The sequence below is a fragment of the Electrona antarctica genome, assembly GCF_951216825.1.
Source record: "Electrona antarctica genome assembly, chromosome: 13".
In the NCBI taxonomy this organism is placed as follows: domain Eukaryota; kingdom Metazoa; phylum Chordata; class Actinopteri; order Myctophiformes; family Myctophidae; genus Electrona; species Electrona antarctica.
In genome coordinates this window covers 6,828,083-6,838,929 of record NC_136794.1, presented here as the reverse complement: position 1 = coordinate 6,838,929, position 10,847 = coordinate 6,828,083, and the positions used below count along the sequence as shown (strand labels likewise).

At 42.3% G+C, this 10,847-nt stretch overlaps 1 protein-coding gene across 1 annotated transcript; it reads left to right on the top strand.

The window, feature by feature from the left end:
• Nucleotides 1-1,836: 1,836 nt before the first annotated feature.
• LOC306935596 (uncharacterized protein) lies at nt 1,837-9,554 on the top strand (the record flags this gene model as incomplete). Its single annotated transcript, XM_079518693.1, has 5 exons — nt 1,837-1,869; nt 2,420-2,633; nt 4,771-4,935; nt 6,923-7,052; nt 8,837-9,554. The coding sequence occupies 5 exons, from the start codon at nt 1,837-1,839 to the stop codon at nt 9,552-9,554; spliced, it is 1,260 nt and encodes a 419-aa protein (XP_079374819.1).
• Nucleotides 9,555-10,847: the final 1,293 nt, after the last annotated feature.

The following is a 10,847-nucleotide window of genomic DNA, read 5'->3' as shown; positions in this document are numbered from 1 at the left end:
TATAAGCCCAACGATTGGCTCGCCTGACAGCATGTGACCTACGGCTGTTAATTTTTGATCTGGACAGGGTGGGGGGACTCCACCACACCTACAAGTCAAACGTGAAGGTTATACAGACCGATTCTGGGACCATACGTGTGGATTGTACTTTTTAATTGTTGGATCTTAATTATCATACTGTACCAGAAATGACAAAAGAAAGGTGGGATAGTTTTAGAAATCTTCTTCTGATACTCACAGGTAGGTTTACATTTCTTCTCATTTCTGAAAAGGGATACCACACACACCTTTTCCTTATAGTCACTCTGGTTAATGAATAATCCTTTACCTATTGCCACTGACCAAAATGGAAGACAGACCATTGCGGTTGTCTGATTCAAACGTATAGGTAAGACAGTTTGTTAGATTTTCTCATTAAAAAGGAATGAATGTATCCAGTAATAATAATAACAGTAATAATATATACATTTTTAACACTTTTCACCAACAGTAAATCTCAGAGTGTAACAAAAAAATAAATAAAAGATTGACAAGAAGCAGAAGTAGGAGTGGGAAGAAGCACCAAAGACTATATATGGTCTTTGGTGATTTCAGGTGGCCAGGAAGGGTGTTCCAAAGAGAACTTTCATCCGATCAGAAAGTCAGAACCCCACAGTTCAGGGCATTGTTTTGGGGGTTCTGATGTAGTTGTTGGATCTTGTGGTGCAATGGTTTGGAGGACGAGGAGATGCTTCAGATAGGGGGTTCAGGTCCATGATGGATGTACTGTTTCACCACGAGGATGGTTTTTAATTCAACAGAGACAGGAAGTCAGTGCAGTGTGTGTGCAGAAGGCGTGTAGGCCTGTTTTGTCACTCTGATTTCTGGATACACTCTGTATAGGTTCTTATACCACCTAACTTGATGAAGAGAATGCTGCAACAGTCCAGCCTTGAACAGATGAAGGCACAGGCTGTAATTAAGACAGCAATTCAATATATTTGTATTTGCATTTCTTTCCTTTCAGCTCTGCCCTGTTCCAGGGCCTTACAAGTTTCAATCGCCAACAAAGAATATGAGGTTGCAAAAGGAGGTGCCATCACCATGACATGTACATTTATCCCCGCCAACCCAGACGTCACTTTTTTAGTCCTCAACTGGGAAATCCTACATGGCAACAATCAACCAGTGGTAAGTCCATAATGCCAGAGTGTACACATTTGTTATTAAGCAGATTTTTCAATATATATTTCACAATGAAGTCACAGAGCAATAATAATATCATGAAATCTATTGCGAATTTATATCTATTCACTAAGATTTATGTAAAATACAACGGTTGTGCCAATATTGTGTAATGTGATTTTCAAATTATTATAAGTTTGTAACCGTATATGGGGAATAATGAATGCAGCAGATAGGGTCATTCCATTATTTAAAGGAGTAGGCTACAACTTTACCAACAACTTCCAAGTCAAGGTGTAGATATTCTGCTTCTATGCAATATAGGACATATTATTAATAGTGGACATGTGTGTGATTTGCATATTTAATTAGCACTTTAGTCAGGGCTTCCAACATTGGACTGTGACAATCCAGGAGATTCTTTTTTGGGGGGTGGGGGGTTCTGGGCGTCCTACCCCAGCAACCTTTTAACAGAGTAGATGTAATTTCCTGTGTACTGGTGAATTTTGGGAGTTTGATACTTTTATCAGCTTGCTTTACTAGCATTGGAAAATGATGGGTACAGTTTCAGTCATTAAAACGCAAAACGTATGCCTACAGAAATTGATTTGATGACTGAAGCAATGTAAGAATTTTGGGACTTTTATACCAAATCCAGGAGATGTGGTCGAAATGCAGGAGTACCTGGCTGCAGGATCCAGGAGTGTTGGCACTAGCAGCCCTGACTTTAGTAGCCTACAAGTTTATTTAAAAGAACAAAGATTTGAAAATCTGATTATGCAATATTATAGGACCACTTCACAACTTTTCAAACTATCTTCATATAATAGGTCCTCACTAATAATCATGATAAAATGGCACAATTTTTTTCTACTCAGTCTGTGTCTCACCAGTGGCATCATCGTTAGGCAGATTATTATTTTTTAAACAAGATTTTTTACAAAAAACTAGAAAGCCTGCAGTTTCTATTAGCTTGGATTCCCCATCGAGGATGTCACTTGTGGAACTTTGAACTGCCCACATCCCTCCTATGAGACACAGACTGAGTAGAAAAAAATTGCGCCATTTTATCATGATTATTAGTGAGGACCTATTATATGAAGATAGGTTGAAAAAGTGAAGTGGTCCTTTAAGAGTATAGAGAAGTATACACCTAGCATCATGATTAGCACCAGGATACTGTTTTTCTTTATGTGATGCTGATGAGTCGTGAGTGGTGTTTTTTGTCAAATGTTTTTCATCTATATTTCTGTAGACACCTGTGGCCACCTACTTTTCCAATGGCCACATAGACATTGGTCCTAAGTATGAAGGCAGAGCAATCCTGTCCACTGACATTGCCCAACGGGAAAGCACCCTCCAAATAACTGACGTCAATCAGGAGGACAGCCAAATTTACCAGTGCAGTGTCACGATCCCAAATGATGACGAGGGAACAACAGCCGCCACCACATCCCTTTTGGTTCTGGGTGAGAATTTATCATTGCCACATAATGCATGCTGCTTTACATTCTCCCACATTTTGTGACACACCAGTACTATTTTCTTTCCGGTAATTCCTGGTAGGCTATACAATAGAGAGTATGCGTGTGACATCATCATCAAACCAGGAAGTTAATGCAGGAACGCCTACTGAGTGGCAAAAAACTACTTTCTGGCCTTGACAGCCCATACATCCACACAGAAAAGTCATATCTGATTGCATTAAACAACATTAAACCATGTTAAACTCACTTTGCCTGTTGCTTTGCCACTCGATTTGCCACTCGATGTGCCATTCACTTTAAGCATGCGCATACCCTCTATAGGGGTGGGACGATATGGGTACCTCACGATACGATATCTGTGGCGATATTAGCCCCTCGATAATGATTGATTGATTGATTGAAGTATTTATTAACAGTTTGCATAATTACAGTACATTTCAAGCACAACTCAATACAAAAACTGTCAACTGTGAGTGGACGACACCATAAAGCGTTACACTTGTTTACAAGAGGGTGGCCACCTTGTTCAATTCATCATAACATTTAGAGACATACAAATATACACTTCTATAGAGCGTCGCAGTCCCGCCCCCTTTCATGATGACGCCAGGCCCAGGAAATAGTTCCCAATGCATTTTTCCCATAGACATTTGAAAACGTATTTATTTATTTATATTTATTTAAGACCTTATAAAAACACAATATTTTGGACCAAACAAATAATTACAAAGAAGAAAAACAACAAAAAAAGTGTTCTTTTTTCTAATTATTTGTTCAGCCCGAAAAATTGTGTTTGTTGTCATGATTTGTCACGACAAGAGTTGGCTTTGTCCGCGGCGTAAACGTCTTTAAATAAATACTTAGGAAATAGGAAAATGAATGGGGATTTCTTTTCCGGGTCTCTCGAGGGGGCGGGACTGCGACGCTCTATTTAGCCAAAAAACAGGAAATCATCATAAAGGAGGTAAAAAGGGAAAAGAAAACATATACAGTGAGGGGAAAAAGGGGTGGGGGGGATTCAGATTTTACGGGGGACAGTTTCGAATTCCAGCCGTCCGATTTGTGCCCTTTGAGAGCGGATAATATCACAATATTAGATAAATTGCGATATTCAATATATTGCAAGAGATTTCATCAACGATATATCACAATATCTGTAACTGAACTGAAAAAATAACCATAAAAGGCAAAAATGTAGAATTACGTATTTCTTCCAAAATCTTACAAGATGTTTTGTGTCACAAACTGGCCAATAAGTACAGACAGACAGTACATGAATCTTGCCTCCTCCAAACAGTAAAACACCGACTGCAACTTTGCAACTTTGTCCACAACTTGTCTGTCTACAACAGGGGTGGGCAACTGGCGGCCCGGGGGCCACATGCGGCCCCCACCTTCACTTAATGTGGCCCTCAGGTTAATGTCAGAATACTGATATATTATTGGTTTCAGCTGTTTACAATTCTACGACATGCAAAACATGACTCACTGTAATTACTTCAGTCTAAATTAGTAGCTCAATGCTCAACGCAAGTACAATTAAAGGCATTTGAAATGACATAAAAATGTTAATGTTCAGGATTCCAATTCAAAAATAGCAAAAATTTTGAATATAGCAAAAATTGTCGATCTACAAGCTCAAAACGCGTCGCAGCGCGACGCGTTTTGAGCTTGTAGATCGGCTATTTTTGCTACGACAGTAATATATGGCCCTAGGGAGTGAGTGTGGAAATATAGTGGCCCTCTCCATCGTCAAAGTTGCCCACCCCTGGTCTACAACAATGGGTAGCCCACTACTAGTACTAACCAATCAATATTGGGAGGACGATACAATATCGCGGGAGGAAGTATCGCTATATATCACGATATCAATATATTGGCACACCCCTAGCATACAAATTAAACCAAAATGACCCATAAAGTTCCATTTGTTTCTGTATACACTCACAGTGTATCCTACAAAACCACTTACTCTACATTTGAGTTACAAATGGATACATGAACACTGCAGAATGTATTGTGTACTCTACAATGATGATTTTGCAATAGAAGGAAGTATACTGTACAGAAATTGTAGATGCATATAACAACAGCCATGTGGACATTTGTTTTATTCCAGAGACTCCCTCTAAGCCCCTATGCACCTTGCAAGGCACTGCAGTGTATGGGAACAACATTAGCATCACCTGTAAGTCTGAGAACGGATTTCCTCCACCCACGTATGCCTGGCAGAGCTACAATGTCCAAAACATCCCCCGAGAATTTCCACCAAGGACTACTGAGAGTATGTATTTGATCCATACGTGTTTTTGTTTCATTTCATTTGCTTTTTTATCAGTGTGAAATGTGAATCCTTTTTTTTTATATATAATTTTTATCCCACGATTTTGCACCCATTTTTCTTCACCCAGTGTCAATTATCTAATGTAATCGTGGGCGCTACACTTCCTCTGCCAACCTGGGGGGGGCAGCGGACTGACCTCATGCTTCCTTCTATGCATGCACGCGAAGCATTGTGAGCTTGTAGATCTGCTATTTTCAGCATGCAACCAACTGTAAAATGACTTATTGTCTCCACCAGGCCGAAGGCATGGGGAGAGAGTATGTTTTGCACTCCGTCCGTCCGTCCATGTGTCCATGTGTCCGTGTGTCCGTCCGTCCGTCCGTCCGTCCGTCTGTGAACAGCTAATCTCCGGCACCGTTAACCCAGTCGATGCCAAATTTTGCACACACACTCCCTGGATGCCAACGATGAACCTCTGCCCCAAAATTTCCAGAACGGCCTGTTATAGCGCCACCAGGAGGCCGCTTTGTGCAAAACAGGTTTTTGGACAGTACACCTAGAGATTTTGTCCAAACATCACGCAAATTGGTACACAGTTTCTCTAGAGCCATTCAACTAAATGGGTCTTTCAGATTTCTCAGACTCCATCCTGATTGGCTAAGATTGGCTTCCAAAGTTCGCAGGAGTGCTCAGTTTCAAACAAAATGCTGCAAATCATGAACACATCGTGTGATTCCCCAGAAATTGTGCACGCACATTCCAACTAGGCCGAGGAAGAAATGCCACGTGAACATTTTCAACTCAGCCTCATGGTGGCGCTATAACTGGCCGAAAAGTGTATTAAGTGTCTAGTTTTTATTTGTTGACGAAATAGTCAGTATATTTAGTTTTAGTTTTAGTCATCATAGTGTAGTTTTTATTTAGTTTCCATTTAGTTTTCATCAGTGGAAAAAGGTAGTCGACGAACATTTTTTGTCTTAGTTTTAGTCGACGAAATCAACACTGGCCGGAAGTCCTACCATTCATGTATGCTCCAAAGCCACATACAGTTGGGTGCCACCGATATTGTCCCTTATCATTTGACCCATTTAGGCCTGACCTCAAAATTTTAAAAAATCCTTCTAAATCCTCCAGTTTTCTGAAATAAATATTTTCACGATTTTTCAAAAATAGCAGACCTACAAGCTTGTAGCGCGCCACTCGGTGGCGCGCTATGAGCTTGTAGATCTGCTATTTTTCAATAGCTAAATTATAACATAATGTTTAAAACACCAAAAGGGGTTCCCGCCAAAAATGGGTTAACTGTCCTTTTGCGCAGATAACGCAAACCTCAGCAAAAAGAAAAGGACAATATCGATGGCCTCCAACTGTATACCACATTATGTGGATTCCTTTCTCATAACCCTGTTTTGAATATGGAATAAGGAGATAAAGATACGTTTTGCATTCCATTCATTATTTTTGGTATCTATTATGTCTAGTAAAAAATGAAACCTGAACAGTGATACCTTCATTTTCTTGTTTCATTGGTGTGCACTGTCCACACTGTTCACTATTATTGCCTTCTAGTCCAACATTAATTTTATATACTGTACTGTACAACAGGGGTTCTCAACCCGTGGGTCGCGACCCCTCGGGGGGTCGCCAAAATATTTTAGGGGGTCCCCAAATTATATAAATTTTATTTTCACGATTTTTCAAAAATAGCAGACCTACAAGCTCGTAGCGCGCCACTCGGTGGCGTGCTATGAGCTTGTAGATCTGCTATTTTTAAATAGCTAAATTATAACAATGCTTAAAACACCAAAAGGGGTTCCCGCCCAAAATGGTTTAAGGTTATTGTAGCAGTCAATTTATATTGGGGGTCGGGAGGGGGCGGGGCGGGGGTCCCGAGACGTTGCCAAAGCATTTCCGGGGGTCCCCGGCCAAAAACGTTGAGAACCCCTGCTGTACAACACTAACGTTACTGAATTTCATCGTGTTGTAGAGGATGGCGTCCTGTCTCTCTTCAATGTATCAATGGTGACGTCTGGATTCTACATCTGTGCCTCAACAAATCGAATCGGCTCTGCCAGCAGCAACTTCACCCTGGCGGTGACACCCTGTGAGTGTTCAACGTGACTTATAGCTTCTTTCTGAGGGGAACAGGAAATGCAGACATACCTAGTTAAACACATCAATTGCCCAAGACGTCTGTGGACGTCTTTGGTATTACCGCACGGGCAGAGCCCAAGACATCTGTGGACGTCTTTGAAAAAAAAATGTTTTTAATACGTGGTGCCAAAGTTTGTGTTTTCGCCATTGAGAATGCATTGGGCGTTTAAATTAAAGAACTCAGAAACTATAAAACATTTCAAAGTAAAAGGTTCCAGCATGTGTCTCCACATAGTATTGGATATTTGACCGTCAGTAATCATTTTCCCTGCACTTTGATGTTTCCCATTTCAATCCAGCCTCTATGAACATTGGGGCCACTGCAGGGATTGTCGTGGGAGTCCTAGCCGGTATCATTGTCCTGGCAATTATCCTCTTTTGTTGTTGCCGGAGAAAGAAAGAAAAAGAAAAATATACCGAAGGGTATGTATGTCGGTTATTATTATTATTATTATTATTATTTAATTTTCGTTAAAAAATGTATGTAGGAGGATCTATTGTGGGTAGCCTGTATTTGTTTTTTTGGACACACTGTCTACTCTAGAGCATACATGGGCAACTGCATGGCGGCCCGGGGGCCACATGTGGTCTCCACTACTCCCCACCTTCACTTAATGCTGCCTGCAGGTTAAAATAGCAAAAATAGCAGATTTACCAGGTCAAAACGCATCGCACTGCGACATGTTTTGAACTTGTAGATCAGCTATTTTTTGCTACTTTTGTGTGACATAGAATGACAAAGTAGACATAGAATTACGAAAGGTTGAAACATTGCGCCATTAAAAGTAAGTTCTCTGGAGATATAAAACAATCTGTGGATGTTTTTATCCTCTCCTTGATCCTCGCCTGAGTCGCCTTGATGCCTTGATGTCCAGCACCTGGCCAAAATACAGGCATAAGTGCACATGCACAATCTTCTCTGTGAGATGTACACTGCACTGGCCAGCAGCCCAGCACTGACATATAGTAGGCCCAGAGCCATGGAGTAAGACAGAGTTACGCAAACTCTGTTCACTTCATGGGGCCAGTCCAATGGCGGCTCTTCTACATAGACTACTATTGGTTTGTCCCTAATCGAAAGGCTCCACATAGGGACAACCGGACGTTTACGGAATGCATTGGAGTCTATGCCTGGGCTCGCGCGAGTACATGAACCACGTGACCGGGCTGTTTTCTGAACCCCTCAATATCGCAACTCTTCTATTAGATGGCTCTGAGTAGGCCCACACACCTCAAAACGGCCGTGAGGTTAACAATTTGTTGCACCCCTTTACTTTATTATGGATCCTCATTAACACTTACCTAAGCATGGTTTTTTGATTGATTGATTGAAATATTTATTAACAGTTTGCAGAATTACAGTACATTTCAAGCACAAACTCAATACAAAGACTGTTAACTGTGAGTGGACGACCCAATTAAGCATTACACTTGTTTACAAGAGGGTCCACCATGTTCAATTCATCAAACTTCCTGGGATCCGCCACACCCAAATACGCGGCATACACTTACATCATTTTAACAATGCTTTAACTTGCTGCAGCAGAGGACAGACACACACCATGTACACAATTTGTTAATAAAGTGCACTCGCTATAGCTAAAAATTGCACAGGGAGGGCGTTCCATTAGACTCTGTCTTGGGTTTCTTTCTTTTTTTTAAATATGCTCTGGTGTGCGTGCGTATGTGCGTGCGTGCGTGCGTGCGTGTGCTTATGTGGTTGTAATGATCAATGTTTGTTCTTCAGTTCACCAGAAACAGTGGAGTTCCATGACAAACCCTCTGCTGAAGACGGAGAGCAGCACTGGGATGACAAGTCAAACAACCACATGAAGGCACGCATAGAGCCCTCTGAGCAGTTTGAGGAGAAAAGTGTCACCCACCAAAGTGATTACAGCTACAAAGTTGGAACTGACAAACACAAGTACGAGGATGACCAAGACAGTTATACTAGCAATAAAGAGAGCCATGATGGCCGAGCCTACGATATGGACAAGAGACAAGATCGCTATGGTGGTAGTCGCGATCGCCTCGATGACAGTCGTTGTCGTGATAGTGGCAGTCGCGATCGCCTTGACGATCATCGCGATCGCTCCGGTGGTAGTCGCGATCGCCTCGATGACAAACCCGATCGCTCCGGTGGTAGTCGCGATCGCCTCGATGACAAACCCGATCGCTATGGCGGTAGTCGCGATCGCCTCGACGACAACCGCGATCGCTATGGTGGTAGTCGCGATCGCCTCGATGAGAGTCGTGGAGGTCGTGATAGTGGTAGTCGTGATCGCCTTGATAATAGTCGTGGTCGTGATAGTGGTAGTCGTGATCGCCTTGATAATAGTCGTGGTCGTGATAGTGGTAGTCGTGATCGCCTTGATGACAAACGCGATCGCTACGGTGGTAGTCGAGATCGCCTTGACGACCGCCATGATCGCTATGGTGGTAGTCAAGAGCATCTTGATTTGTAGGCAAAATGTATCCCCGTGCCTGGGCCATGGCTCAATGGTCCAGGCACCTTGGCTGGTAATCCAGTCTGGCAGTGTGCCGCGGGTTCGACTCCCGGGTCATGACCCACTATATTAGACAGCACTCAAAGTCAATATTGAAACTGGTGCCTTTCAATAATGTCATGAATTGAGATTAACTATGTGGTATCACCGAATCAATGGTGCTGTTTTCTTTCGCATTTTATACTTGTAGTTGTAGCAATGAGAGCCCTGTAGCAGCGGCTCATTGATTTGAATGTATCCTGTGTCATAACATTTTTGATTTTACAGTACAGGTCAAGACCATACCTTTACAAGGGATACATGACACAGGGTCACTCAGTTTTGGGGGGGATTGGGATTTTTGGATACCTTTAATCCCACGGGGGAAATTCCAGTTAGGTGCATAAATTGGTTAGACATACCAACAGTCCGGCCCAGGCGGTGGCGTAACCGTCTGGGCACCCGACTGGTAATCCAGTCGCAGTGTGCCGCGGGTTCGACTCCCGAGCCCGACACGGCCTTTACTGCATGTCTTCCCCCATCTCTCTCCCGTTTCCTGTCAGCCTACTGTCTGTCCCTTCAAAAACCAATAAAAGAAAAAAATATATCTGTGCTGCGGGCACAGGTAAAAAAATCACCCATGCTGCGGGTTAAAAATCATCCGTGGCTCCCGACTTGCACAAAGTTTATATGTGCTGCGGGTTAAAAAATCTCCCGTGGCTTCCTGTGAGGTTAGGGTTAGGTTTAGTATTTGGGGAGGGTGTCTGACTCATGGCGTGTCTGACTGTTGGTATACCTCCTGTGACAGGATGTCCTCATGTGACAAGAATTCCCATGGGTGAATTCAATTAATTTCCTGGTAGGATAGAAAAACAGCTGTTCCAATAAAACTATTGGGCTGCCATCCTATCAGGAAATGAATTGCATTCACCTGGAAATGAGGATATCTTGTCACATGAGGTACTCAGGGACTATATGGTGTGGACTCAGCCAGTAGGTCGGTCTTAAGAACACTCATTCTGAATGTATATCGCTTCATTATTCATTCTGCAAATAGGCTATACAGTACTATCCTTGAAGTAATTATATGTTGTATTGCCTTTACATTAGCAGTCAGAGAATTCAAACACCTATAGTTATATGTGTCTGCTGAGAGTGAGAGAGCGTGTTGTGTCAAATATATCCCAGTGGTTCCCAAACCTAGAGCTACGGCTCTAGCAGTGATTCTCAACCCGTTTAATTTCAAGGACCCCCAGTTTGACATGCATATCA